Below are 27,695 nucleotides of genomic sequence, written 5' to 3'. Positions count from 1 at the left end.
AGCTGGGGTTCATTCATTTTCCCTGCCCAGAAGCTAACTTAGTAGACATGATAATTGTGGAAATGTTGCAAGATGTTACTTCGTCGTGATGACGTTGATGAGGATTCCCTCTGTTCACCCTCCTTCGGAACCTGGTAATGGTTGCCCAAGTGCGCACATGGACTTTCAGTACATGATGACTTTCTTTGCTACAATCAAACCTCTCTATGTACACATCACAGCTTTCCGTTGTTTCCCTGCCTTCTAAACAGCTCCCTCAACTCGCGACCATAATCGTTGCCATTGGGGAGTCTCTGTATCGTGTGGATGTGATACTTCGCGGGTTCCTCGTTGGTAAGAAACACGCCAGAGTGATGATCGAACTCGAACAACGCCACAGGGCTTTGGATTCGATAGTAAAAGGGGTCGGCTGGACCGAATTGACCGATCCAGGCGAAATAAGTCTCCGATAGGTATGCTCGTATGTGCTCCAGCCTGTGCTTGAGCGGTTCAGGCGGCAGGAGTACCAAAAATTCAGAGACAGTCGACATGAGCAACTCTTGCTGCTCCGCTGTCATTTCGGTGACTAGTACGCCCTCATATGGAATGATCCTATTGTCGTGAAAAGCGCCAGCCAAATGTCTCTGGTCAATCAAGTTAGCAAAAGGCCAGGATGTTCAGCGTCAATGAGCAGGGTTACCTGATCAGCCGGGTGCCAGCGGTCTTCCGACATGGCTGGATCATGCATTTTGGAGTACACTTGGGCTTTCTGCTGTATCCCTGGGGACAGAGACTGCATAAGGCGCAATCCCAGCTGGCTCTCATTCGCACAGAGAGTCAAGCCCTTGTCGGGGCCTTCGTCAATGATCTGGGAACATGTCAGCCGACTCAACTTCAATAATCCATTCTGAGAACTGACGCTTGGCTCAGCGCCAATGAAAACAGGACCTATCGCCATCTGTTCTCCAGCGATAAACACATTGAGAGCGAGGTGGTGGCCGTACAACATGAACGCCCATGGCGCCATCTCAGAAGGCTCGCCGAATATTGTGAAGCTTGGTACGGACAGTCAGTCAGACTTTTCTGAAAAAGATGATGGACTCGCTTACAAGTAGCTGTGCTCATTCAATATGGCTTCCTTGCCACAAATCTCCCCAAGAAACTTGTTGGTCTTCATAGCACCCTGAACTTTGGCGAAGCCGCTTTCACTCAAAGATTGCTTGAGAATTTTCATGACGGCGTCGACCTTAACCTTGTCAATGTGTTCGAGCCGCAGGCCGCACTTGAATATGACTATTTCTGGATTGATCCACTTTCTCCTGTCATCTTCAGTTTGAGCATGACTCTCGAGATCTGAATTAAGACTTGCCCAACTCACCACTCTTCAGAATCCAGGTCTCTCACTGCGGCCTCCTTCTCACCAGGGCTGAGGAGTCGTATGAAATCATGAGCTGCTTTCACCTTAAGACGGTTCAGTATATGAAATCTTTCGTCACTGGTGACGAACCATTTGCTTCGTGGGTGCTCCCTCATTCTGGAGTTCGTACAGTCCATCCCGTTTCTGACCATCGGTTGTGATTCCATGGAATGGAGTGTCGAGGTTTGAAGAACGGCTGCCCCATATCGCCTTGAATCTCTCGTTCTTCACGATGGCCTCCGAGTACTTGTACGGGTCGCTGGTGTCGATGCCGTCGAACCGAGCCCAATCTGAGACACAAAGTTAGTCCGATCTGCTCGCAAATCTCGCGCATGCCCCGACTTTCCTTTTGGGGGCACAAATCGATGATAGTCGAACGCGCGAGTCTCTTCCTCAGACTGAGCCATCTTGAATGAGAAACAAAATAGCGTCCCGAGAATCCCGCATCGACGGGGCCTTTGAGGGGTAGATGTGACAAGCCGATGTAGCAACAGAAAGTAACGCACACACGTAGTCAGCGAACCGGATTCGTCCCATCAACCCCAACTCCCCGAACCCCGTCTCCGTGGAAATAGGAGTTAATTGCGAAGTCGCTCCTTTTTTTATACAAATCCGGTCAAGCTCCCCGCTCGGAGCTCCGACAAAGACACTCGTCCATATCTCAGTTGAAAGTCATTTTTCTAGAAGAAACACACGCAATCATGTCGTCGTTTTGCACCGCTGTTTCTCTCCCACATACACCTTCATCGAAAGGTCCGCCCACAGCATGACCGTCACAGAGTCCAATGGAGCAGGCGCAAAGTACGCGAACGTCAACCTGACCCCTGACGCTACGCCTTATGACTCTGTTCTCTTTCAAGATATTGTGCGACAGCTCGAAGAAGTCGAGAATGGCCAGATTCGCGAAGTTGCGCCCGCAATAGTTGCAAGTACTGCTCTGTCCTCGGTGAACAACGACCTAGACTAACCATCACCAGGGCTCTATGCTTTGCGCTCAGCATCGAGGGGACTCGCTGCCGAAGCTCTTTCGCGATGTTACTAAAGACAAGGACGACGAAGAAGTCAAAGCTTTGTTCGCAACCTTCAGAACTTCTCTCACTCTTATCTGGCCATTCATCGGCTTACCTCAGTGTGTCCCAGCCAGCTTGGGCTTGGTTGGGGAGATGCGGGAACGTGACATTTTCATGACCGACCAGATGGACAGGTAAGACCTGAATGCATTTCATATGGCCAAGCCATGGTAAAACTAACAAGAGTCGATTCGGTTTAGACCTTTTCTTTCCGAGGCCAACTGGCATCAAAAGGGGCTGGAGACTAGGAAGACCATTTACCGCACTGCGGCGAATTCAGAAGTCATGAATATGATGGGTGGTTTTTTCCCTGAGCTGAGTGAGTATCCCTGCTCAACCAGGCTGTGACCGTACACTCACACTTCCAACCAGCATACATGACCCACGCGGTCGTCTTTGGGTTCGTGATCGGGGGCTCTGAGAAGACGCAAGGCCTCCCGCTCTGCGAGACCATCATTGCCGGTGCAGTGGCGGCGCTGGGGGCTACGAGGCAGACAAAGACTCACTTCAAAGGTGCCATGGGCTTGGGCATCTCGGCGGCGGCGGTTCAGGCCGTCTGGCAGGCCGCAGAACAGGTGGCAGAATGGAATGGCGGCAGACTTCCCGCGCAGATTGACGTTGCGGCATTGGCGGATGAGGTTGGGATGAGGCTCGAGAGCCGAGGCAGAATGTAGACAGCCTGTGCAGACAGAGGCTTCTCGAAGAGCACTTCCTCCCCACAGAGGTAGCACTTGAAAGCTTGGGACACTCGGTGCCCCGAGACGATAGCGTATGGTGCAGATGCCATTAAACGAGTTCAGTTGACGCCATTTGCTAAATTTCTGAGGGTTGGCGTCGCGGATAAGTCGTTAGGTTCTAAGGTCTCGCGTTCTGAACCGGTTCGTGTTTCTGCCAGACATCAGATGGCACGTGTTATTTAACAGACAAGGGCATATTTATCGCCATTCAGAAACAGTTCAGTACTTCATTTTCCTCAATCAATCAGGGACTGACAGGTCGGTACTGGGAATGGTGGAGTCTCCCGTCTTAATGTTGACCCCTCTTGTCTTTCGCTTGGGCAGAGGCTGAAATGCGATACTTGAGCCGCATTGGGAGAACTTGGTCTGTGTTGCATGCCTTGAGTAGTAGCTGCTTCCTGGAGCATTTAATATGTTCCTCCTTCCTCCTCCCCTCCCCTCTCGAACCGGCTCCTGCCTTACTTACAACACACTCCCCAAGCAGTACATCCTTCCTTCCACAAGGCCTGAATATGGTATTTAAAGAGAAATGTTGGGGAAATCTTCAACACAGTACGAGTCGTCCCAATGATGTAAAACAGGGGATCTTGAGTGGGCTGCTGCTCACAGAGGGCCGAGGGTTACAAATGGTCGACTGAGGGACACATTCACATGACTCTTTGAAATGTTGGCGGGGGTTCTTTTTGCTCCTTTGAAAACCAGACTGGTACGAAAAGAATTGCATTTCTCGTCACACAATTTCCATTTACTTGACTTTGGGATGCATCGTTTGGCCACTGAGGCAGAACAAGTAGAAGTGTTCGCATCAGGGGATAATCGAACACTGTCCTTCGCGATTTGCCCATTTTCTTGGTCGAACCAACTAGACCAACGATTCTCGCACGGTGGGAGTCTCTACTCATGGACGTTGTGGAAGGTCGAGGCAAGAGTTGGTCCTGCTCTGTGAGGGTCTTGTCAAGCTCTTGTCAAGCTCGGGACGATCCTCCGGGGAAGGCCTGCTCAAGTAAGGTAAGGTAGGTATGTTCTCGTGGGCAAGCGCCTTCTACTCTCTCCCGAGCCACCTCCTCTTGAGATTCTTCCAGGTTTGAGCCGCAAAGATCTATTGATGGAATGGGCACTGCTATCAAGCTTAACCAACAGTGACGAACTACGTCTGAAGGGATATCAACAGAGCAGGGGTTTCCCCCATGGGATAACCCTGATACTACACAGGAGAACTCAGATATGCAATCCGAGGAGTCTTACAATTCTACCCTTGAGGGAGAGGCAGCTCCGTGATTGTCTTCTCATCACTGTTCCCGCCCGCTTTTCATCACTGCCCCCGTAGGTCTAAACCCACCATGAAGCAGACGTCAGAGACGGAGCTTGCTTTAAAGTGCAAGCAGGGACCTTTCGATGCATCCCTGAAGCAAGGTCAGCAGCATCACCTGCCGACCTGCCTCCCGTTGCCTTTACATTGTCAAGACGTGTCAAAAGATTCCAACACAGTCTCAATGGTGATCCATCCGTTGTAACCCCTGAGCCAGTAGCTATGCTACAATGTGCTAAGACCAAAATAAATTGAGGGACTAAAAAATTCCTCAGGTGGGGGAGTTCTTCTTTTTATACACTTCGAACCTCCCCCTTTTTTTGCAAGCTTTCCTACCTTGAGTGATACTCGTGTTAAGGGCACCAAACCTTTCGCCGCATTTACCTCTATGGTCATTAGGATTTTCCAACGTGACTTCCACGTGCATTTGGGTGCGTAACAGGTTTTCCGGGTACATACATGGGGAGGCCCCAACTGAGACCTTCAAAATAGCCGCACACCAGAGCTCGAGAGCCGCATCAAGCAACCGCCTTCGATCAAGAGAGCACGGGATATGCTCGTGTCACTGGCCATCAACCTATTTCGAGGTGCAGAAGGAACTCAGTCGGCTGTAATGGTGAGTTTGGAAGCTTAAAGAGGTCAACACGGAGTGGTGTGCCGTGACCATGCTAGCAACACAAGAGGCAACAAGATCAAAACGACCTTTGCCTCATATTCATCGAACTCTAGCACAAAAATTGCCAGAAGAAACACCTTCTTTAGTCCAGATGAGCACCTCTACAGACACATTCGGCAATGCACGACAAATCACCATGCAGCCTGGCCGTTTACGTCTCGAGTGGAGGAATGTCAGAACGATAAGGTAAAGTCGCATAGAGATATTACGTCTAATTATCATTATTCTAAAGGAGTATTATCTAAGCTCAATTCTTAACCTCGCTAAACTCACGCGCAGTCCTGCTGCTGCGCGCCAGGCGGTCACCGTATCTGATGAAGATGAAGGGAATCACGCCCATTGCCAGCGCGATAAAACCCAATACCGAAGGCGCCCAGTGCACCCCGAGATTGGTGTACATGCTGTTGGCTGCCAGGGGCAGTGTGATGGCTCCGATGGATCGCGTCATGCTGGCGGCTGCATGTGCCGACGCAGAGTACTGGCGGAAGACGTCCGTCAAATAGTTGATCATGCCCATGAACAGGAGTTGGAATCCGCAGCCAAAGAAGATGCCGCTCAGCATGGGGATGATTGGAGACGTTGTCGGCCATACGGTCCAACCGAGCCAGAAGAGGGAGATGACCATTCTGAGAGCCGAGTCAGCTATTTGGCCGAGAGGTTTACGATGACTCAAGGTACTTACAGGGGAGAGGCAAAGCATGCGAGAGGCAGTCTACGATAAATTTCGTTCTTCGTCCACTCTGCGCCAGCCTTGCTCTGACGGTCATGGTACCAAGTGAAGGCACCGAAGAAAAAAAGCGAGATGATTACACCCACGGCCTCTGTGTTGAACTTGTCAGATGAGTTGGATGGGGAAGTACGGCTGAACTTACGAGGAATGAAGGCCAGACCGGCCATCGCGGGAGAAAGCCCATAGAACCCTTGGAAAATGACGGGATATGCTTGGAACATAAGGTAAAAGACAGAGTATGCCAACGCAAGGTATGCAGAGGTGCAAAATAGGATCGGCTCGGTAACAAGGAGCGTCACTGGGCGAAGGAAAATCTTTTGGACGTCAAACGGCTTCAGCTCAAGTTGCTGCCCATTCTCGTCATCTGCACCTTGCTTCTTGATCGACTTCTTGACGGCCTTGTTGTGGAGAACCGGCGCATATGTCTCCGGCAGGGTGAGAACCAGAGGCAAACCCAGCGCAGCGATCATTCCAGCAATCCAAAACGGCCAACGCCACGACATTGGCGATGAGAATCCCGAGATGATGGGTCCAATCAGGGGTCCGATGGTCGTCACGGTCATGTAGAGAGCCATGGCGTTGCCTCGGACGGAGGCGTCATCAAAGATGTCTGCATACAGCCCACCGAGAACACTCGTGGGTGCGGCGGCGTTGATGCCGCAGAGCAAACGGAAGACTAGAAGCGCTGCGTAATTGGGAGCTCCTGAGCAAGCGAGCATGAAGATGAGGTAGCCGAGGAACGTTCCAATGAGGACTGGGCGGCGGCCGATGTATTCGCTGAGAGGAGCGAAGACAAGAGGACCAATGACTATTGGAAAATGTCAGAGTTGACGCATTGCAGAGTGCCGCCGAATCATAGCATACCGTAGCCCACCATGAAGAGTGAGTTGAGGAGGATGAGATGAACGCGATTAGTTACACCAAATTCGGCGCTAATGGCGTTGAGAGCGCCTGAGGGCATCGATGAGCCCAAGTTGCCGTTGAATGTACATGTGAATCCGGCAATGACAATGTGCAATTTTCTCATCTGGGACGTGTCAGGGCTGGCACTCGCGTCGCTTGCATATTGGGAACTTGGCGTACCGGCGAGAATTTTGTCGCATCAACTACTTGGTGTTTCTCCCACGAGGGATCGTCAGAGACGTTTCCCTGGTCCTCAACGTCGATAGTTGGCTGGTTGTCCTGGACAAACCCACCAAAGCGCTCGGTGCCTGAACCCATGTTCACGGTTGATGTGGGCTAAGAGTTCACTCAGAATTCAACGAGAAATGTCTTTTTGAACTTGGCCTGACACCAGAGCACCACCGACAGACTCGACAACAGGAGCGATTGCCCTTTTGTATTCTCATTTTACGTACTCTGTGTTTCATTGACCGCTTGAAAAATTTCTCGATCTATTACAATTCTTTTCATGTGGCTCAAAGGCAGTTTCGTGTAGTAATATGGGCCACTTGGACGCAGGGAAACGGTGCAAGTCCATTGGCTCTTTTCGCCGAGTGTCTCGAGTTGGAGATCGACTGGCTGACAAAGCGGGTCTGGTTCCTCCATATCATTGGTCAATCCCGCCGAGCACATGAAAACCGACCAAAAAACAAACTTCCGAGCGCTGCTCGGTTTTTCCTCCTTCATCCACAATTGGGGCGACACAACCCAACTCCCGACTCATACCAGTCGAGATGCTCCCGCAACCCGACGTTAACCTTCCAACCTTTGTGGCCTTCTCGGTAATAGGGCCCCTCATCTCGTCAATCCATCGGTAATGGTGACAGCAGGGCGTGCCGTTGGGCGCAGGGCGCATCAAAGCCCGATGTCGAAAAGATCGAGAACCAGTATGGAACCCGATCTCGGCTCTTGTCTGTGTTTGTGTTGAGCCAGATCCTCTGCTAACTATGCCGCAGACGGAAGAGCATGTCTGACATGTCACCAGAGGAAAGTCAAGTGCGATATCCTCGAAAAGGGCGCTCCTTGCTCAAAGTGCCAGGCGAACAACATTTCCGACTGTCAGATTTATGAGAAGAAGAGAACCCGGCTGTCGGCTCGCACTGCCCAGAGCTCCAACGTGCCAATCCAACCACGATCAGTCGGCTCCCAGTCCGTGACGGCGCCTGCAACACCCATCCCGGCGAGATCCAGTCCCTGGGATGATGTCGCCGCTTCCTTTCCGCGGCCAAGCTCAGCATGCGATGCAACCGCTCAGGCCGACCGCGCCGGCGACGAAGATGCCACGCGCAACATGGCCGACTTTCTAAATAGGCAAGAAGTTGAGTTTCCAGAGATCACACGCTGTGGCCGCCTATTCTTCATCGGCACCGAGTTCTCCAACCTCCACTATCTGGTGCGGCAGCGCTCGAGACGGCCAGACCAGAGCGTACTGCATTTTGGAAGCCAGCCGCTGGCCCCAAAGGTACCGTCAGTACCGGCCGAGGTCCTCGAGCTCCCGCCCAAGGCCTTGGCTGATGAACTGGTCAAGGCATACTTTGCCCATGTCAACCGTGGCTTGCCCATCATTGACGAAGAAGACTTCATGAGGATTTACAATGGGACGGAGGGCAGCGGCCACGTCCCTCGATGCAGGCCACATTGCAGACCATTGTCCTTGTTGTTGCTCAATGCCGTCTTCCTCGTTGGGGCACGCGTTCTCGAAACGGGGAGAGAAGATATCAAGTCCCTCAGGTCCGTATTCTTTAGAAGGACCAAAGCCCTCTTTGACTGCCGTTTTGAGCAACATCGCGAGGTTTACTTGCAGGCCTCGCTCCTCCTGACATGGAAGTGCGACGACCTCGAAGACATTGTTTCCAACACTTGGCATTGGGTAGGTGTCGCGACGCGCACGGCATTCGGCATGGGCATGCATCGAGATGCGACACCCTCTAGTCTGAATGCCATGGATAAACGGCTGTGGGTTCGGCTGTGGTGGATTCTCTTTCAGTTCGATGTCATAGGATCTACATCCTACGGCCGGCCTCAAGCCATGCAAGTTGCTATTCCACACGCTCCAGATCTCCTACTTATGCTGACGGCGGATGATGACATTAGAAACCTTGACGAGTCAGACGTACCGCCACTAGAAGAGCAACATTTCGAGGGCATATTGAACGCAGAACACGACTTCACCATCCAGCACACACGTCTCTGCCTCATTTTCTCCAAAGCAATGCGGAAGAGGGTCGCCCTTCGATCCACCGCCGCAGATCGAGCCGCCGCAACCGCAGAAGCGGATGCTGCGCTGGCAGACTTGATAACACATCTTCCGGAAAAACTCCAAAACTCCAAATCTGACCCCAACCCATGGCAGGCAATGTTCCATCTCACGTATAATAACTTTCTGATTCTGCTTCACCGGCCTTCTCCCAGGCAAGACCCAGAGAGCCCCCCGTCTACATCAGACACCGACCTCAGCATATGTTGCGACGCAGCCATCACAATATGCTCCATTTTCGAGTCCATGCGGAATAGGAACTTACTGGCTAAGCTCTGGATACCAAGCATCCATGTGCTCTTTACCGCTCTAGTGCATGTATCGGATCAGATGCATTCCTCTAACCCGCTCATCGTGGCCAAGTCCAAACGCCTTTTTGACTCGCTGATAGCAACGTTGCATGCCCTCAAGGACCAGTGGTTGTACGCGCAGAGTCTCTTGGCGCTATTTGAGGGGCGGAATGTAGCAGGGCCCAGGCGGAATCGACTCCAGGCCACAGACTCTGCTGGGGAGGGTGATCTTCTCCGTCACGGTGGTGTCTCCGGTACGGCTCAACCCCAAGACAACATCGGAATTACAAATGGTGTTCTCAACGGCTCGATTGCAGGCTTGCCGGTCAGCAGCCAACCTGGACAGCCCGTACCGGCCTACTTGGCGCCCATCAATCTTGATCCAGCTGACCCAAGGCGCCTTGGGGCTCACCAACAAGATGCCGTTGTCGGGGACGTTGCTGCGAACAATCACATTTATGGCACGAGCTTTGTCGGAGATGATCTAGGCCTGGCTGGTGATGCTGATGACATGGACATGCTACAGGTGCCTTCGGCGTTGGAGTTGCTTCTCGCAGGCGTTGGCAATGATTTTGGCTTCCATTACTGATTCCGAGCTCAAATGCTCGCCCTCATGCCCTTGTTCAAAGAACGTGCGATGACCCTATCAAAGCTTCAGCAGGTCTCACCATTTGTGCCTCTTTTTGGCAGAAATCTGCTGTACCCGATAGTGATGCTCAGCTTGACCTCAATATACACACAATTTAGTTCATGGATCGGGTTAACCGAAAAGCTCTGGTCGTCTTGAGGGGAATTTGTTCATTTCTCTAAAGTATCTATGTCTAATTTCTCTCACCGTCTAGTCGAGACAATAGCTCACTTTTGGGAGCTTCATCAGCCCACGTCCTTCTCGGCAACTCAAAAGTAGACGACACTCGGCCATACGAGATGCCTCCCAGCTGGGCAATAGGCCTCAACTTGTCCAGTTCAATGTGGCTGGCATCGGCATTCGTCGCATCTTCCTGCACCCAGAACCGCGACGCCTTGATCAACACCATACCAGCCACGCTCTTCCCCTCCCCATCCGAGTGGTCGCTGAACTCCTTGATGTCGACGACCTTCCCCTCAATGGACAAAACAGACTCCCGCACGCGGGAGGGCCGCACCGTCGTCGAGGGCGCTTCACGCAGACCCGAGATGTCCCACTCCGACACTCCGTACGGGGCGTCGAGCGACGTCGCGTTGACGGCCTCGATCATGGTCTCGGACACCGTGTTTATGACGCACTCGCCCGACTCCTTGAGGTTGCGGTACGTGTCCTTGGACCGGCCGGCCCTCGCCGAGAAGCCGACCACGAACATGGGCGGGTCGTGGTCGACGACCTGGAAGTAGCTGAACGGGGCGAGGTTCTCTGTCGTGCCGTCGCCGGAGACGGTGCTGATGAACCCGACGGGCCGCGGCGCGATGCCGGAGATGAGCAGACGGTAGTTGTTGATGGCCGGCCTGTCCGCGGCGTAAGGATCGATTTCGAGGTGGTTCTGGGGCGTCGATCCCGGGACTCCGTCGCCGTACTGCCAGTCGGGGTTCGGGTGCTTGGTGACTTGGATCGGGGCATTAGACTTGTCGAAATCAGGTCGGCTTGCTTGTCTCTTGTCGAAGTCGTGGATCTTTTCTACTATTTGGCTGCTCGGAGCTGGTGGCGCCGACGTCGCCGCTGCTGCGGAGGAACTCATCCTGACGAGCGAAAATGGTGCCGCCTGAAATGACCCGGGTCGAGAGAAACGCGAGCTTGTCATTGTCAGTGTCGGTTCTCAGCAAGCACATAGAATGAGACACACCTCCGAATAACGCACCGTGCCACAGATCTTGCAACCATTGTTAAGCTTGGCAATTTTTCCAGCAAATCTTCAGCGAGCTCACTGCAGATCAAGTTCTTACGACGGAGTGATTTCGAAAGATTCAACTGAACTTAGTCCGGACGCAATCATCAGGTGAGAGCGGGAAGTTCGAAGACATCACGCAAAGTCGGGTGCGCGATCCCGACGGGTGTGGGGCCGGAAAGTGCTCTCCGACGCGGGCCCGGGGACCATGTCTCGGAACTTCACCCGAAGCTGTACTTATCTTCGGAGTGTTCGGCGACTGTGTTTATCAGAATGAACGCATCTGAGATCTACTGTCCGGAAGTTCAAACTTATGGGCTTGGTTGGAGATACGCCCGCGTAAAACCCAACTCGACTCCCTCAATGGGCATGGTTTTTGACATGCCTATTTCAGATTGGGGAAGCAAACAAGGGAAAAATCAAGAGAAAGAAAGTCATTCGAACATCCGAACTACAAAAAGGATCTGTAGGAGGTTAGCATGCTACAGGGCTGAAAGGGGGACAGCCTTAACCACTGCGGCATACACACTCAACAAGCGATCGGAGCCTCGTGACAGAACGGATGAGGAAACTGCCCTATTCACTCTCGGTGTGTGGTGAGATGCCTAAAGACAAGGAGAAAGGTGACATAATGCCCCACAATCGCTCACCTTCACTTTGGCAATCAGACAAGGGAAGGTGAGTGAATCCAGGACCTGGATTAGTTCAAAGAATGAAGTCAGAGTGTGCGGTGTGCTTCAGCCCAACGACCTTATGCCGTGGGGATTTTCTCAGATTGCCTAATATTATCTAGTGCTTGCAATCTTGACTTTTATGGCGGTATCCAAATACGACAGGCAGAGACTAATGAATCACCTAGGCTTGCTGATCTGGCGATGCCCGTTGATCACTGCTTCCGCAAACGTTCCTCGCGTCCCAGCTTTCTCTACCGTAATCAGCGACTGAATTGTTCCTCCATTTGGTGACGAGATCGCTTCCCTCATCGAAGCAGTCTGCTCTCCTTTCTCTAACATCGTCACCAGATCTTGTAATCCTTGAATCACCAAATCTCTGGCTTCAGACCTCTTAAGCCCCTCGGCAACAGCACCATCCAAGAGGCCATCTAGAGGCACCGAGATAGTGGCGATGCTGGCCGCAACTAGCATGGAACCGATATTTATCAAGTCAGGCGGCAAGACTCTCGACTTTCCAACGCGTGCGAAAATAGATTCCAAAACGTTTGTTTCCTGATCTGGCAGGTTGTCGGGAACTTCCAACACAGTCATCGACTGCCGATAGCGACACGCAACGGTGGGAAGAGCACGGGTGAAGTGTATGCACCTCTTGCTCTCCTTTTCAACGTCATTCGACAATGCCAGCTCGATGAGCTCTTTGACCGTCAGCCCTGCGAGCATGCTGACTACCAGCTTTCCCTCGAGCGCATCCAGGAAGCCCGGAGTTTCGAATACCCCCGCAACCATGTATGGTTTGAAGCCGAGTATGACGATGCCTGCTTCTTCAGCAGCCTTCACCGGCTCGCCGTGGATGACTTTGACGCGGCCGGCGTCCTCTCCCAGTGCCTCGGAAAGCATACCGGCCGATCTCGAAGTCTTTGTACATGCAATGAAACGGAATTCGTCTGGCTTTGTTACTTCTGAATTAGGCAATGCGCATGAATCGAGAAGCCCGCGGAGTAGAGCAGAGCCCATGGAGCCTGTCGTACATTCGTCAGCAATCTATCAGTTGAGATGATGAGTGACATACCGCAGCCGACGATAGCGATAGTCTGCTTCTCTGTTGCCATGGCGGATTGCTGCGTGTCGTGACTTTGGGCACAGTGTGGAGGTTTGCTTTTGACGTTCTGGACGCATCAGAATCGCCTTTATTCCAAAAATCCTGTTGATTTTAACTGTCGGGGCGCAGCGTATCTCCCGACACCCTCGGTAATTATGGATGAGGACCCGCAGGGATCAACTTCCGCCAGCGCCTCCTCCGAATCCGCAGTCCATCGCTGCCAAGAAGTCGGGCATGTCCAACTGATCGGCCCAATCGAGTAAAGCATTGGAGGAAGGTTCGAGGCAATCCATCGCGATAAAGTCCCTGTCCGGCTCATCGACGTACTCCGGCACCGGCCACTGGGTGTCGTCTCCGGGATCCAACCCGGATGGATCGGAGGGCCCAGAGTAGCGAGGTGTAATCGATTCCAATGTCCTCTCTAGCTGCTGAAGTTCTTGTTGACGCAGCGGTGCGACTACACTGCCATTGTCGACCATATGCTGGAGTATGTGGTTGATGTCGTCCCGCCACCCGTTGTCGGGAAGCAGAGAAGGGCTTATGACCCGGAGGAGATGAAGTAGAAATGCCGAAGAGTACGCATCCTCCAAGTCGAAGGGCATGAAAGATTCTGCAATCGCTCTGGTCAGCTAATGTTGTTCTTGCGTAGATCAAACAAGTAGGAACTACCTAGCAGGTCTCCCTCACTAAGCACAAACAGGGTCCGGAGAGTCGTGCGTGCCGAGTCAACACAGGATCGCAGGATCGACGACATGGGCGGCCGCAGCTCTAGGCTCTCGAACTGTTCGGAGTTTGCGCGCTCTAGATGCAGGTGAAGAGCACACATGACGAGAGGCCTGGTTGTCAATACGACACACTGTGAGTCTCTTGGTCAGCTGCGAAGGGCGCGGTGTCGAATACAATGATCTAAGATTATACATACGTGGTGATACGAAAGCATCAACCTCGAGACTGTTCGAGATGCTCTTGGAATCTGCCCGTCAAAGTGCGTGTCCAAGAGATCATGGAGCTCCGTTGAGATCTGCGCTAGTGTGCGAAGATTCGACTGAATGTGTTTGACAAGAGAGCCGTCGAACTCGTGACCGACACCATATACGGCTGTAAAACGTCAGTGTCTTTTTCCTCCTCTGTTCGGTGGTCTGATGAGCTCACTTGTGAGGATTGTCGCCATTAACCGGGACAATCGCACGTGTAGAGACATGCTCAGAGCCTCCAGAGAGTTACTAGTCAAGCACGGTAGCTTGGCGGTGATCTGCTGGTTATGGATTCCGGCGGTACCACCCATAAGCGCAGAGAACTCGGAATCAATAATGTGAGTAACCCAGAAGATAAGATTATATCGGCGTGAGAGTTCGGGTCCAAAGATGTGTTCCGGCATATGGCGGTGCATTCCTATACACACACAAAGGCGCGACGCCTGCCCAATCTGCGAATACGGTCAGTCGTCTTCAGTCAGGATCTGGCAACTTGGAAGTTTACATATTGGAACGCCGCGACTCTCAGATCGATGGATTGAAGATAGACGGCTGCTAGCACAAGAACTTGCACCGAAAGCAACGAGTCCCCACCCAAGTCGCCTTGCCTAGGCAGCAGCGTCATTGCTCTTTCTGCAAACGCGTGGCCCGGCGGCTTCCCACGAGCGCACCTCCTCCGAAGCACAAACGCTTTTCCGAACGCCAGGATGAGAAGGTGCTGGGCGTACCAGAGCCGACAAGAGGCCGCCTTACGTGCCGGGTTTTCGTAAAACTCATCGAGGTTTTTGAGGTAAGCGCTTTCGTCTATCAAATGGTTTAGTAGGCCAAAGTATGACTTGGCTGCGTAAAACAACGACTTTGAAAAGTCGATGGAGGGCAAGTCGGATACGACTGGGACGTCGCCGCGTTGAGTGCAATGCCACTCCATCTCGCAGGCTTTCCCATCGGTGTTGAAGGGGTCGAGTGTGCTTTCGGTCCCTGGCGACATCGTTCTGCCTAATAATCCAAGGACCCTGCGACAGAACGCCCAAGAGGAAGACGGCGCCATGTACCCTGCAGAGACATTCAATTGACTTTTGGACTTTGAGGAGGCGAGGCGATTGCAGGGGTTCACTTACAGAATCGTCCTTCTGCAGGGCGGAATGGAGGGTCATGCTCTTCAGGACAACTCTTCTTGAGTAATGACTGGATTTCATCGTGATCTGTTGAATCATCGTCCACAGGTCTGCCCAAGGATGATACAGCAGTGTCGACTGAAAGGGGTCTGCCGCCAGTTGCATTTGTTGAGTCTGTCTCCGCTTGATCTAGGATATTTCTCAACTCAGCAATTCGATCAAATCAAGATAGAGCATTGCAAATACTTTGATCAGTGATGCCAGATTCTTCGCGGTTCCTGCTTGGTTGGATCGTCTCCTCTTGGTTTGTGCTGGCTCCTACGGTCCTCAATCGTCTGGCGTTACTTCGCCGTTCCAATGTCGGCAAAATTTCCCTCTCGATTCTCCCAACTTCAACATCAGCTGATAATGGCCTTGGCGTGATTTCGTCTGGTGAACGATGCTCCCCTCTCGTCAGTTGGCGTGATTGTTGGAGTTCCAAAAGGTAACTACAGCACAGGAAACAAGACACGAGGTCAGCACAAAGATGAACTCCGAGATACCAAGAATATTGATTCTATTGGCGGACCTCTCAGGGATGAGAACTCGTTTAATTCCCGGCGCATATACACATGTTTCGCTCTGGCGCTCACACCGAGCGCATGGCTGCCGGCCGGAGCATTTGACTTTCATTGACCGACATCTCTCACACCTAAGGTATGTCTGTCAGCTCGGGTCAGACCTGTATCCGAGACACGTACGCTCTGGAGCATTTCTTGGTGACGCGATGATCATTCCGTGGAGTCGACATGGTCTGTAAGCCTGAAGCGTGGTCAGGACAGTGCTGTATCGGAGGCGCGATCCCGACGTCTTATGTAGCGCACGGGGCAGGCCGCTTTCGGAGGCCGGCACGACGACCCTCGGGACCGGGGGCCCGATATGCGGGAGGCCCCACGATAGCTCCTTATCTACAAACGCGGGGTGGCGGGGTCAACATCCTAGCTGCATCACCATGCGACGCAGTGATCTCGTAATGTGCTACATTTGGGTCGTCTACGCGACAGAGACATGGCACTTGGAGACGAAAATAGCAGGTAATAGCGGCGGCTGCCGACGACAACCCAAGGCATTCAGACATCGTCAATCGTTCTGTTGAGAATGTCCAAGAAACTGAATTCACTGGCTCTAGTTCCAAATACCATTAAGCATCATTCGATGGGTATTGCACCCTCTCCAGAGGAATAAAATCCTCCTTGATAGACCTCACGCTTGTAAAACGCTGCAGGTGCGCCATGGTGCCGGTCTTGTCGTTCGTGCCAGAGTCACGGCTTCCGCCGAATGGTTGTTGAGCAACCAGCGAGCCGGTGCACTTGCTGTTGATATACAGCATTCCTGCAGCATGCTTCAGTGCAGTCTGCGCCTCTCTGGATGCGTATGGATCCTTGGCAAAGATGCTGCCGGTGAGGCCATAACGGGACGTCGTATCCAGGGTCTTCAGCGTCTGCTCCCACTCCTCATCGGGATACACGTACACGCCTAGGATGGGGCCGAACAGCTCGCGAGACATGATATCATGTCGCGGGTTAGAAGTCTTGTACACGGTCGGGTGCACAAAGAACCCCTCAGCTTTGGAAGCCTTGCCGCCCGCGACGAGCTCCAGCTCCGGGTCAATCTTGGCATCCTCAATTACCTTGGCGAGCTTGTCGAACGAGCGCTCGTGGATGACTGGCGTGATGAAGTTGGTAAAGTCCTCCACATCCCCGACCTTAAGCTGCGCGCTCTGCTCTTCCATGTGACGGCGGAACTCGGGCCAGACAGATTCAGCCACGTACGCTCTCGATAGCGCGGAGCACTTTTGACCCTGGTATTCGAACGCCGCACGAACTGCGTGAAATGCGGCGCTCTTGACGTCCGCAGATGGGTGTACGATGGTCCAGTTCTTTCCTCCGGTCTCTCCGACGACGCGAGGGTAGGAGTTGTAAGTGCCCCTGCCGACGTGGTCGCCAATCTTCTTCTGGATGCCCTTGAAGACTTGCGTTGAACCGATGAAGCTCAGACCCGCGAATTCAGGTCGTTTGAGAATGGTGTCCGTCACCTCCTCTGCATCTCCAGGAAGTAGCTGTACCACATCCTTAGGCAAACCGGCTTCCAGGAGGATCTGGTGGAGAAGGTAGGCGGAATGAAGGGCAGAATCCGAAGGCTTCCAAATCACAACGTTTCCAAGCAGCGCAGAGGGCCCGATGAGCGTGGCTCCGAGGGCAGTGAAGTTGAACGGGGCAATGGCGTAGACGAAGCCCTCCAAAGGCCGGTACTCCAGCTTGTTCCACTGCCCTGACGGGTGAACCTTTGGCTGCTGGGAGAAGAGGGACCAAGCCTCCTGGATATAGTAACGGAAGAAATCGACGGTCTCTGTAGGCGCCTCAATCTCCGCCTGCCACACATTCTTGCCTTGGCCTACCATCGTTGACGCAACGATTTCCTGGCGGTATTTGCCGGCAATGAGCTCTGAGGCTCGCAAGAAGATGGCCGCGCGATCTTCAAAGGGGAGAGCCTCCCAGGCTGGTTTGGCCTTGAGAGCAGCATCCACAGCGGCGTTGACTTGCTCCGAGTCTGCAATGGCGTACTCGGCGACTGCTTCGCGGTGCTTGGAGGGGTTCAGCTGCCGGCGTGTTGAACGCGTTTTCACCTGTCTGCGTCAGTCGTCTGTCCAGGACATGGAAGCGAGACTGCGTCTCACCTTGACGCCGTTAATGGTTATCGGGACCTGAACCGGCATCTGGCTTTTCAACTTTCGCAGTGATTCTAGGAGACGTGCCCTCTCTGGAGAGCCTTTGGCGTATTCCAACTACAAGCCCATAGATTAGGATCGATCACTCCCTCCCCTCAAGTAGTATGAGAGACGCACCATCGGTTCATTCTCAAATTTGGGAGGGTGAAGTAGACTCAGAGACCTCCTCCCACGACTCAGGGGCTGAGTGCGTGATGTGCACACTCGCAACACATGACGTCGATAGCTCTGGGAGGTGCAAAAGGTCCTCATACTTGCAATTTTGGAATGAAGTGAGTACTGGAGCACAGAATGGATCTCTGTGCTCGGTCGCTCCTTGGCTTTTCCATGCGATAAGCTGGGCCAAGATGTTGGAGGGCTCGGGAACGCCATCCCGACCCCCATTCTCGCGGGCCCCTCAGCCGCCGATATCCGGCAGATAGCACAGAGGATCACGGGGTGATGCAAGATGGGCTCACATGACGATGAGAAGAAGTGAGGGGTAGCCATGGCAAGATAAGATGTCGGGATGGTATTCCGGGCATTGGAGTTGATAGCGAGCGTAGTGTACGTAACTCAAAAGATGATGAGCAAAGTTCCGGACGTCGTTGTTTATCAGCTAGGTTTCGCCCAGGTTAGTGCGCCCCAAAGAGTACGATTAGACGAACCTTCATACTATCCCCCGCCGTTCTGTTCAACATGCCCCTTGTTACCGTTGCCACAAGGCCAAACGTCAAGGCCGCCAGCATCCTTGGCGTACGCTTCTCCAGTCATGTCCAGTTAGTCAAGCAGAACAGTTGGAACACTGAGAAGAAGCCGCTCACAGCACTCTCTCGACTGCCGACAAAAACGCTCCTTAGATCATTACTCCTGACTTCCTTGATGCGCAGGCGATGGATCTCACGTCCCTCTCTGGCTGCGCTCGATTACATCACCAAGTCAAAGAGCACGCTCCTGAACCCCGACAAGAACCCTGCCCTGAATAAGCTGCTGCGATGGACCATCTACAATCACTTTGCCGCGGGCACATGCCACCAGGAAGTCGTTCGGTCTGCCGCGGAGACCAAGAGCATCGGATATCATGGAGTCATCATGGGCTATGCCAAGGAGTTTGTGCTTGAAAATCCGTCTGTCTCACAGTCCGTCGAGACCAACAATGGGTACCGCCAATGCCACTACCGAGTGGTAGAGGATTGGAAGCAAGGTACTTTGGAAACCCTCCGCATGATTCAGCCTGGAGACTTTCTCGCCGTCAAGTAAGCTTCCTTTCACAGACCTACAAGACTGCATCGCTTACTCTATGGATAGAATCACAGGAGCAGGCGCCATAGCTGTCGATGCCATGATGGCGCGGAAGCCGATGCCCAAAGTCATCTCTGATGCCATGAACGAAATCTGCCTGGAAACGCAACGACAAGGATCCAAACTTTGGATCGATGCTGAGCAGCAAGCCCTGCAGCCCGTCCTGGACAATTGGACAATCGACCTCATGAGGAAGCACAACAAAAGCGGCCAGGCATTGGTATACAACACCATCCAGGCCTACTTGAAAGGCTCAAAGGCAAACACCCATCGCCATATTCAGCTTGCCGCCGAGGAGGGCTGGACCGTCGGCGTCAAGCTGGTTCGCGGTGCCTACATTGAGCACGAGGACCGCTCATTGATTCATGACACGAAAGAAGAGACGGACCGGTCGTATGACCTCCTCGCGGATATCTTCATTGCGCAGAAGATGCCGGATGATTCAGCTCACCTGCAGTTTCCGTCCTCGGCGTTGTTCGTGGCGACGCACAACGGTGCCAGTGCCAACAAGGCGCTGACGACGTACCACCAAAGGATCGAAGACGGGCTTCCCACAGTAGGCAAGCTGGACTGTGGCCAGATTACTGGCATGGCAGACGAACTTAGTTGCCAGCTGCTGCAGACCCTAGAGCAGCGCCCGAGGGGGGCGAAAGACGCGAGTTCGTCTCCTGGGGTTTTCAAATATCTGATTTGGGGATCGGTTTCCGAGTGTCTTGGGTATCTACACCGTAGGGCTATCGAGAACCGGGATGCGGTTGAGCGTACGCAGCACATGGTTGCAGCGCTCAAGAGGGAGCTGCGCCGGCGAGTACTCGGCTAGGATGCCTGGTTTAGGAAGCCAGTTAATTATACTTCTGTGCATGGAAATGATATGAAGTTTTACCGCTAGGGTGAAAATGAAAAAGCGATGGACCAGAAATAAAAATAAACCCACGGTACGGGATTCGAACCCGTAATCCTCTGGTATGTTCACGTACGACGTGAGGGGACCAGAGTCGCTACCCGGTGCGTCACCGCGGCTTGTTGATTTGTTGGAGGTTCAGAGTGAGGGTTGGAAATAAAGAGACAGCAGTTTTTTGCGAGCTTGATTGTGGGCTTGGATGGGGGAGGCGCGAGGAAAGAAGGTGGTTGAGACGTAGCTCGTTCCTTCCTGCTTTTCCTGTGTTCATGTATGCCACCAAGAAGTAGGACTATATGTGGAGCAACTAGTGTGATCAAATGCGAATCAATGGAATCCTAGGTAGGTTTATAGCTGCTAATCTTTCATGTTTGTTAAGGAAGCGAGGAGGAAGCTTCCCATCTTGCTATAGCATCGATGCTGGTGACTGTCAGAAAGGAACCTTTCACTGCAATCTCATGGATGTCACTGCTCCATACACTTCGCTACGCACCGTGGCACGTTCGTATCGTGCTTGACAAATATCAAAGTCTGCTATTGCGCCACGCATGTCGTCGGAGCATAACCCACGACGAGAAAACCCCCGAAGCTTGGCTTCCATCATCAACGCTGCTGCATGGCCAAGCCCGGAGCCGATCTGACCCTGCAGTGAGGCCCGCAGACAGCGTATCATCCATTGGACGCGCCGCCGGCCGCATGGATGGGGAGACTGATGAAGACCTTGCCACGAAACAACGGGCAGGTTGCACGGGGAGCTAAGCGTGTCCGCAGCCCAGACAGAGCTGACGTCGAATTGACTTTGTGGAAACTCGGCCGAGCGTACCGGACCCCAGCACCACTCTAGCGGGGGTACCCGGCGCCATCCCACCGCCAAGACCTGCACGCGAGAGCCTCCGTCACCTGTGCTTTCGCGCCGGAGCCCCCACCAACAGACGCGTCCCGGGACAGCCGCCAACCTAACCTTCCACCGTCAACCGCAAAATCGCAATCGCAATCGCATCCTCGACCCTGCGACGACTACACATCCTCCTCCTCTCCCCGCCTCACCAGCGAAGATGTCCGCCCCAGATAACTCACAACCGCAACCACCGTCCGACAACGAAGCGCAGCAGCAACCCGAGCAGCAGCAGCAGATCAAAACATCACAGTCGCAAGAAGACCAACAGCAGCAACAGCAGATCCCAGATCAAGACCAACAACAGCAAAATGAAGACCAACAACAGCAGCCGCCCGCCTCCCCGCCCCTGCCGCAGAAACACACCGCCGTCACCCCGGGCGTGCGCGCGGGCTACTTCATAAAGACATACGACCGCGCCCTCCAAAAGACGCTCGAGACGGTCCGCTACGACAACTTCGCGTCCTGCTTTCCGACCATCGCCACCCACGCGCCAAACACCCTGCGCAACGTGCAGAAGCAGATGGTGGACTATCTCGAGGAGCGTTGTAACGTGCGTCTGCTTCTTCTCTGCTCCCATTGAAGATGTATTCCCGAGGAGAACCAACTGCTGACGGTCTACAATCCTGCAGAAAGATTTCCAATCAATCCTCGCCGACCGCGACGTTGTCAAGAAGCTCAACGAGCTGGAGAGCCTAGTCAGCGACGCCGAAAGGAGGCGGCAAGAAAGCAATAACAAGGCCGGCGACGACGCCGAAGAACCAATCCCGTACGCGCGATCCCTGATCCCCTTCCTACGCACCTCACTAGCCCAATTTACACGTTGCTAACACTAAAGCTTTGCCCAGACCGCATTTACTGCCCCCCGACGACGTGATCACAGCTCACCTTGCCCCGCGGCTTGCATCACAACAATCACACCTGAACGCGCGCCTGCAGAACGCCCAGGCGTCCAACGAGTCCCTCTTCGCCGCGATACAGTCCCAGCGCGCCGAGATCGAGGCCCTCCTGGCGCAGCTGGAGGGCCACGTTGCCGACATTGACGGTGCGAACGCCATGTTGGGAGACGTGGCGCCCGAGTTGGCGTCGGAGGCGCGGGATGCCGAGGCGCAGATGTCGGGGATATAAATGGGGGCTCCTTATGGCTGGGTCTTGGCGTTGTTAATAGGGGGCGACTACGTTGCAATCGCGATACCAATTTGTATTCGGAGGACGTGTGTGTCAAATAGGCGGCGTGGAGATGAAGTTATGATCATACCCAGGGTTCAGGCGTTTCCGGTAGGCCACAGGCTCATGTCACAATTCGGTAGGAGTTGACATCACCAAGCAAAAAAGAGACAGATCAAGTTTCATTGTGTGTCCATTGTCAGCCATATCGCAGTAAACTATATACAACTACTGCGAAGCCCCGAATATTGATAGGAGCTACGGCTCCAATCGTTCACACAACTATGCTCGCAAAGGCCTCGCAATGCCGACGCTCAGTATGCGCAATAGACAGATAAAGGAAATGGAGCGACGGTGTGTCCCGCCGCCTGCAACGCCGCCCAATGATGAACATGCACGGCCAGTAATGCTCCCTCGCCCGCCATGATGACAAAGGAGATGGAAGAGGAAATGGGTAAAGAGAAAACAAGCCATCCGAATGCTGATGCCGCGCCGTACCGCCCCGAAGTTTGTTTTGGCCGCCAGAACTTTGCCCTGGTAGTGGGTAAAAGAAAAACCGTCTCGTTCGAATCTTGCGATTCTTCCTCGTTTCGATGTAAAGAGAAGGCCCCGTGTGAAGGGAATGGGGTATGGATATATGTGCAGTAGAGTGGGTATATGAGGGGAAACGTTGGCAAGGCTAGATCCTCCTGTTTTCGGTGTGGATGACTTGCCACGGTCCGAAGAAGTCAATCTCGCCGTACGCTGGTGGAAGCACCCGGATCATGCGACCCGTCGCCCAGTCCACGAACCACTGCTTCCCTTTGCTGATGATGTAATTTGATTTGCGCGGACTCTTGAACAAGAGCACCGAGTAGCAAAGCTTGGCATAGAGCAGGTCGTGGGCCGAGGTCCACTGGTGTTCGGGCGACCACTTTCCAGTGTCGGGGTCGATGGCTTCATTGGGGTACGACGTCGTCGACAACCGACTGCTGATGGGCTCGTTGTTCCGGGCGTATGACGGACCGACGGTCGATTGCGTGTCTGCCGCGATGCTGTCAAGGGTGTTGAGAACATCGAGGACAGGCTCGTTTGACGACGCCGGGAACGGATCGGGCTCGTTCGAGGCCACCTGGCGCAGAACAGGACTGATGGGCCGTGGCGTGGGTACCGGGTAGTGATTTGTCTGTGCCGGTGTCTGACCACGGAACCAGCGGATACGTTGGATGCGGGGGATGCTCTGGTCGCGGGGATAGTCGCGCTCGTCGATGGGTGCCGCGACGTCGATGGCAGCGAACAATGCCTCCAGCCACTTGACAAAGGTGGTCAGCTCTATACATGAGAGCAGGAACTGGTCCGTCTCGGCCCTGACACGGATGGTATATCGACGTCTGGGTGGCAGTCAGTTTCTTGGCAAGTCTTGGCATCAAAATGAGGCTGAGAATGGAGGCAACCTTACTTCTTGTAATCGGCAGCAATACCCACGTCGGCGTGCTGGAGACTGTACGTCCTGTCGAGCGAGGATTTCTTGACCCACGGCGGGTTGTCTGGCGAGATTGTCGGCCCGTCCCTCGACCTGCCCCATCCCCAGTCCTTCTTCACGTTGTAGAAATTCAAGGCGGTGCCGCGCAGCTGCACAAAGGTGGTGTGCCAATTCCTGTCTTCCGCCCTCTTTGTGGTGTTTTCCACCTCCATCTTCTTCACCCATACCCCCTCCAACTCAATGTCGCACGAGTACTCGGGCAGCTTCTCCTGGACCCCATAGTCGGCGACGGCGCTGCCGGCAAGGGGACGTCGTGGGCCGGACTCCCTCTCGTAGGGAGGTGGTTGAGATGGTCGTCTTAAAGGGGAAGTCATGACTTCCTGGTAGAAATAGTCCTCCTCCATCGATAGTCGCCGCCGGAGAGGCGGCGGCTGGGCAGCGGTAGTAGATGGTCCATTTCCGCGGTCTTCACTGCGGGGATCCATGGGGTGGGCGAGGTTTTATATGACAGGAGGACTGTTGTGAGCCGGCGACAGGCGAGTCGTGTCAGGCCAGGACCACCATGCGGCGGGTGGCAGCGGAGGCAGAGGCCCGTTCCCGTGCGTCTGTCTCGGACGGGTTCCCTTGCGACGGGGGATTTCACGAGATGTGCTTGGCCCTGGGGTTATGCCGACCCGCAAATGTTCATGGTGAGGGCCTTTTGTCGGCGGCTCTTTTCCAAGGGACGCACGGGGCAGAGTAACGTAAAACAAATGCAAAAGGGCCTGGAGCGAGGACCGGTAGATGAGATGAGATCGAGGGGAGTGGGTAAAACAAAGTCAGGTACGTATGTATGGATGGCGGATGGAGACGTAGTGTAGTGTGTGAGAGAAGGATGGAGACGTGGAACGGGGTTGTGGAAGGACTGGAGCCCGCGCGCGGTGTGGTGTGTGGATTCTCGGTTCAGTCCACGAGAGAGAGAGGAGTGTGAGATGAAGATGTGCCTGCCGGGTTTGTTACTCTAGCGAGAAGCGAGAGCAGCGGTGGCGATGATGAGCGACAGGTCTAAGAGCGCCTCTTCCAACGACCGGGCGTCCAACCGTTTGTGCCTTGGCTGAGGTAGGAGGAGAAGCCACTTGAGCAGAAGGGGAGAAGACTGAGAGAGGGACAGAGAGTTGGGTTGAAAAGTCAAGGTTGCAATGGGCTGGCGGGAGGAGTGAAGCGGAGCGGGAGGCGTCGAGTCATCGAGTGGTGCCGGGCGCAAAAGAAGAGCCGCTTAACAAGGTTGGACTGAATAGGAAGCCCGATGAAGGGAGGAGTAGCAGCAGCAGCAGCAGCAGCAGCAGCAGCAGCAGCAGGCCAGCAGCAGGCGCAGAGGCAGAGGCAGAGCAAGCGCAGGACAGCCGGATATGAGGGAAGCGGTTCCCGTGCAGGGCCGACAACGCGTGAGAGAATGGAGACGAAGTCCGGGCCCGTCCAACGAAGGCAGCCAGTCTGTGGTCGAGGACAAGGGCCGCAAGGGGGGACTTGGCTCTGGGGGCGGATCTCATGCGCATCGGACGTCGGGTCAGACCAGGGACAGGGCTTGTTGAAGAGCAGCGGGTGGAACGTGGTAGAGTTGCTGGCAGGAACGGCGTGATATGGAGAAAGAATAGAGTAACAGAAACCCGCCGTGCGTAAGGGTTAGGTACGAATAGGTACGGTGCGGTCCTGTGTGGTGTGTGATCCAACGTCCTGGGGTCGGCCGAAAGAGTTGTGCAGTAGCACTCGCCGTAGTCCTCCTAGTTAACAGGTGGTGGTCCAGAGACAGAAGAAGAGGATAATGGATGGATGGGTGGATGAGACCTCGATCGAAGCAAGGGCGTGCAGAGAGGCGTGGGCCGAGTGAAACAACAGTTCAACCGCGGTAAAGTACGAAGTACCTTACAACGAATAATGAATGTCGTCGACGATGGGAGGAGGGCAAAGCCAGAAGGGCATGCGCTCCAGACGGGATTCGTTGGAAAAGCGTGGGAGGCGCGGTTTGAGCTGGATGCAATGCGATAGAATGGATGCGAAGACGAGGGAGGCGCGCTACAATCGGGCCCTGTCGGAATTTTTGCTAGTATTAGGTGATTGATATCCGTGGAGCGTAGCTTGGGGACGAATGAATGAAGGATAGGTGTGGTGAAGGGAGGGAAGAGGAGAGATGGAGGCTCGGATTCTGACCGGGCGGGAGGCGTCGGTGTATCGATAGCTTAGCGATCCATCAACCGTGGGCGACCAGGGACGTGCGACACATTGGCCATGCTTATCCCAAAAGGGGCCTTTTTTTGCGCTTGGGCGGGTTCGCGGAGTTGTGTTCTGGTGTCGTACGGAGTATCCGTATTGTAGGTTGTCAATGAAAAGTAAACCTAAAGTTCCATGGGAATTGAAGGCCGTGGTTGGATGAACGGTTGGTCCAGGACACAATGCGAACACAACGAGACAGGACAGGCTGGGCTGAGAGCGACGAGTTCCGGTCGTCTGGCTTGCCCAGCGATAGTGGATGAACCAGCGACGGCGACAACACGCACACACACCACGACACTCAGGTTCAAGCGGGCAGGCAAAACGGGGGTGTCACGGATGCGGCAGGCTGACATGGAATTAACAAGGGAAAGGGAAAGGGCCGTCAACAAGCAATTGGCATTGGCAAGGCAAGGTAGGGTAGGGTAGGGCGACGTCGGTGCCGATGATCGTCAAGACGAACGAACCCTCGGCGCCCACTGGAAGCGCGAGTAATTCTCGGGCTCTCACTGGTTAGAGAAGACTCTAGCAGAGGAGAAGAATAAAAAAAGGCCCTCCTCTCCGTGGACAAGCCTGCCAGCAAGAAACAGAAACAGCAGAGCAGCGCCGAGTGGACCGAGGCCTTTTGCAGAGCGTCCTAACCCGAGTTGGTAGGTGAAAGGGTGCAGCGACCGGGGTGGCGCGGGTTCAGAGGTACTTTTTGTTGGACCAGCAGCTGGTGATGCTACCTTTACTTTGCCGTCCGTCTCGGTCTCCCACTGCGGCAGGGCAAAGGTACCTTTGTGAGGGCCGTATGCCAGGTGTGGACTGGATCGAAATACGCCGTCACCTCACCTGCTGGCAACTGGATTAGTGCTTCATAGCCCAATCCAAGGCAATCCAAGGCACGTCGCACTTCATAAGGTCCCTTAGTAAAAGGCATGGATGGATGGTAGCACGGTTAGCCGACGGGCTAGAGGGGTAATAACCCGGAGAAGAAAGACTCGATTCCAGGCTGTAAGTGGAAGGCCATGTCTCATGAACATGGACAGCCTCTGTATACCTTATGTGATGCAAGGCCAGGCCTAGGCCTACCTTAATTGTAGTTGCGGTAGTTGTCGGTCAGGTCAATGCTGAAAGACTTTACTCGGGTAGTAGACTCTACCTCTACAGAGTGGTCTACCTGCCTTACGTAGTGGTAATGACTGGCCGTGAATTATTTGAAGCAAAAGCAGACGAGAGGTCAGGTGGATGGATGGATGGATGGATGAAAGCTCTCAAGATGAGAATGGCACCAATTACGGCATCACGGCACAGAAAAGGCGGGGGGTCTAGGCCCCCGGCGTGGCCCCTCCTCCACTATGCCTGTGCCTTTGCCTGTGCCTGTCGCCTGTGCCTTGGCTCTCGAGTCGGACCTGGCCCGACAAAAAGTCATTGTCTCTGTCCATTGTTGCATTCTCTCTAGCCTCTCAACATGGTCTCATCTCATGTCAAGTACAGCAGGTGGTATTCAAATAGTTTCTCCGTATGTCACAACAACTGCCTAGAACACAACTCGGCCGCGGCCGTAATTGCCTTCGACAACTGCAACTTTACTCGCAACCAACCAGCAGCCCGGGCTGCCTTGCGAGAATAGTACGCGTCATTCAATTTACCGGCAACCTCAGATTAAACGTTCGGGAACACAGACAATGCCTGTTTGTTCGCACAGGCGCTGCGCTGCCTTGCTCCCTGACAGTGGAAGCCTCCGAGACTCCGTCAGTAAACGTTTCTCCGTATTATCCACCTGCTGCTTGGATGACAGAACCTGGCCGTCGGGATCTACTGGAACGTATCTATCGAGAAAGGCACCTTACTTACTCTGTAGTACC

The 27,695-nt window shown here is 53.9% G+C and overlaps 10 protein-coding genes across 10 annotated transcripts; 4 read left to right on the top strand and 6 right to left on the bottom strand.

Moving 5' to 3' along the window:
* Nucleotides 1–215: 215 nt before the first annotated feature.
* On the bottom strand, nucleotides 216–1,933 carry CGCS363_v001322 (uncharacterized protein; the record flags this gene model as incomplete). Its single annotated transcript, XM_036633171.1, has 7 exons — nucleotides 216–623; nucleotides 680–847; nucleotides 899–1,034; nucleotides 1,089–1,298; nucleotides 1,358–1,440; nucleotides 1,487–1,686; nucleotides 1,903–1,933. The coding sequence occupies 7 exons, from the start codon at nucleotides 1,931–1,933 to the stop codon at nucleotides 216–218; spliced, it is 1,236 nt and encodes a 411-aa protein (XP_036500938.1).
* A 229-nt stretch (nucleotides 1,934–2,162) lies between these two features.
* On the top strand, nucleotides 2,163–3,140 carry CGCS363_v001321 (uncharacterized protein; the record flags this gene model as incomplete). The annotated part of the gene is made up of 4 exons (XM_036633170.1): nucleotides 2,163–2,342; nucleotides 2,374–2,600; nucleotides 2,667–2,785; nucleotides 2,839–3,140. 4 exons carry the CDS (start codon nucleotides 2,163–2,165, stop codon nucleotides 3,138–3,140), a joined length of 828 nt encoding a protein of 275 aa, XP_036500937.1.
* Nucleotides 3,141–5,435: 2,295 nt separating this feature from the next.
* CGCS363_v001320 (putative MFS-type transporter) lies at nucleotides 5,436–7,139 on the bottom strand (the record flags this gene model as incomplete). Its single annotated transcript, XM_036633169.1, has 5 exons — nucleotides 5,436–5,814; nucleotides 5,871–6,009; nucleotides 6,061–6,726; nucleotides 6,783–6,945; nucleotides 7,002–7,139. 5 exons carry the CDS (start codon nucleotides 7,137–7,139, stop codon nucleotides 5,436–5,438), a joined length of 1,485 nt encoding a protein of 494 aa, XP_036500936.1.
* Nucleotides 7,140–7,725: 586 nt separating this feature from the next.
* On the top strand, nucleotides 7,726–9,996 carry amdR (Acetamidase regulatory protein; the record flags this gene model as incomplete). Its single annotated transcript, XM_036633168.1, has 2 exons — nucleotides 7,726–7,747; nucleotides 7,817–9,996. The coding sequence occupies 2 exons, from the start codon at nucleotides 7,726–7,728 to the stop codon at nucleotides 9,994–9,996; spliced, it is 2,202 nt and encodes a 733-aa protein (XP_036501959.1).
* Nucleotides 9,997–10,228: 232 nt separating this feature from the next.
* On the bottom strand, nucleotides 10,229–11,119 carry CGCS363_v001318 (Uncharacterized protein; the record flags this gene model as incomplete). The annotated part of the gene is made up of 1 exon (XM_036633167.1): nucleotides 10,229–11,119. One exon carries the CDS (start codon nucleotides 11,117–11,119, stop codon nucleotides 10,229–10,231), a length of 891 nt encoding a protein of 296 aa, XP_036501960.1.
* Nucleotides 11,120–13,215: 2,096 nt separating this feature from the next.
* Nucleotides 13,216–15,001, bottom strand: PUT3-0 (Proline utilization trans-activator; the record flags this gene model as incomplete). Its single annotated transcript, XM_036633166.1, has 5 exons — nucleotides 13,216–13,649; nucleotides 13,709–13,895; nucleotides 13,962–14,137; nucleotides 14,192–14,465; nucleotides 14,519–15,001. 5 exons carry the CDS (start codon nucleotides 14,999–15,001, stop codon nucleotides 13,216–13,218), a joined length of 1,554 nt encoding a protein of 517 aa, XP_036501963.1.
* A 1,307-nt stretch (nucleotides 15,002–16,308) lies between these two features.
* On the bottom strand, nucleotides 16,309–17,883 carry CGCS363_v001316 (Delta-1-pyrroline-5-carboxylate dehydrogenase; the record flags this gene model as incomplete). The annotated part of the gene is made up of 2 exons (XM_036633165.1): nucleotides 16,309–17,793; nucleotides 17,845–17,883. 2 exons carry the CDS (start codon nucleotides 17,881–17,883, stop codon nucleotides 16,309–16,311), a joined length of 1,524 nt encoding a protein of 507 aa, XP_036501964.1.
* A 690-nt stretch (nucleotides 17,884–18,573) lies between these two features.
* On the top strand, nucleotides 18,574–19,996 carry CGCS363_v001315 (putative proline dehydrogenase; the record flags this gene model as incomplete). The annotated part of the gene is made up of 2 exons (XM_036633164.1): nucleotides 18,574–19,130; nucleotides 19,183–19,996. 2 exons carry the CDS (start codon nucleotides 18,574–18,576, stop codon nucleotides 19,994–19,996), a joined length of 1,371 nt encoding a protein of 456 aa, XP_036501961.1.
* Nucleotides 19,997–21,129: 1,133 nt separating this feature from the next.
* On the top strand, nucleotides 21,130–22,097 carry NNF1 (Kinetochore-associated protein NNF1; the record flags this gene model as incomplete). Its single annotated transcript, XM_036633163.1, has 3 exons — nucleotides 21,130–21,522; nucleotides 21,602–21,738; nucleotides 21,818–22,097. 3 exons carry the CDS (start codon nucleotides 21,130–21,132, stop codon nucleotides 22,095–22,097), a joined length of 810 nt encoding a protein of 269 aa, XP_036501962.1.
* Nucleotides 22,098–22,815: 718 nt separating this feature from the next.
* Nucleotides 22,816–24,083, bottom strand: beta-Spec (Spectrin beta chain; the record flags this gene model as incomplete). Its single annotated transcript, XM_036633162.1, has 2 exons — nucleotides 22,816–23,506; nucleotides 23,575–24,083. 2 exons carry the CDS (start codon nucleotides 24,081–24,083, stop codon nucleotides 22,816–22,818), a joined length of 1,200 nt encoding a protein of 399 aa, XP_036501966.1.
* Between the last annotated feature and the right edge of the window lie 3,612 nt (nucleotides 24,084–27,695).

The sequence above is a fragment of the Colletotrichum siamense genome (assembly GCF_013390195.1).
Source record: "Colletotrichum siamense strain Cg363 chromosome Unknown KSG_Cg363_contig01, whole genome shotgun sequence".
NCBI classification, from domain to species: domain Eukaryota; kingdom Fungi; phylum Ascomycota; class Sordariomycetes; order Glomerellales; family Glomerellaceae; genus Colletotrichum; species Colletotrichum siamense.
Note: the sequence above shows the minus strand (reverse complement) of the source record. Positions and strands in the feature narration are given on the sequence as shown.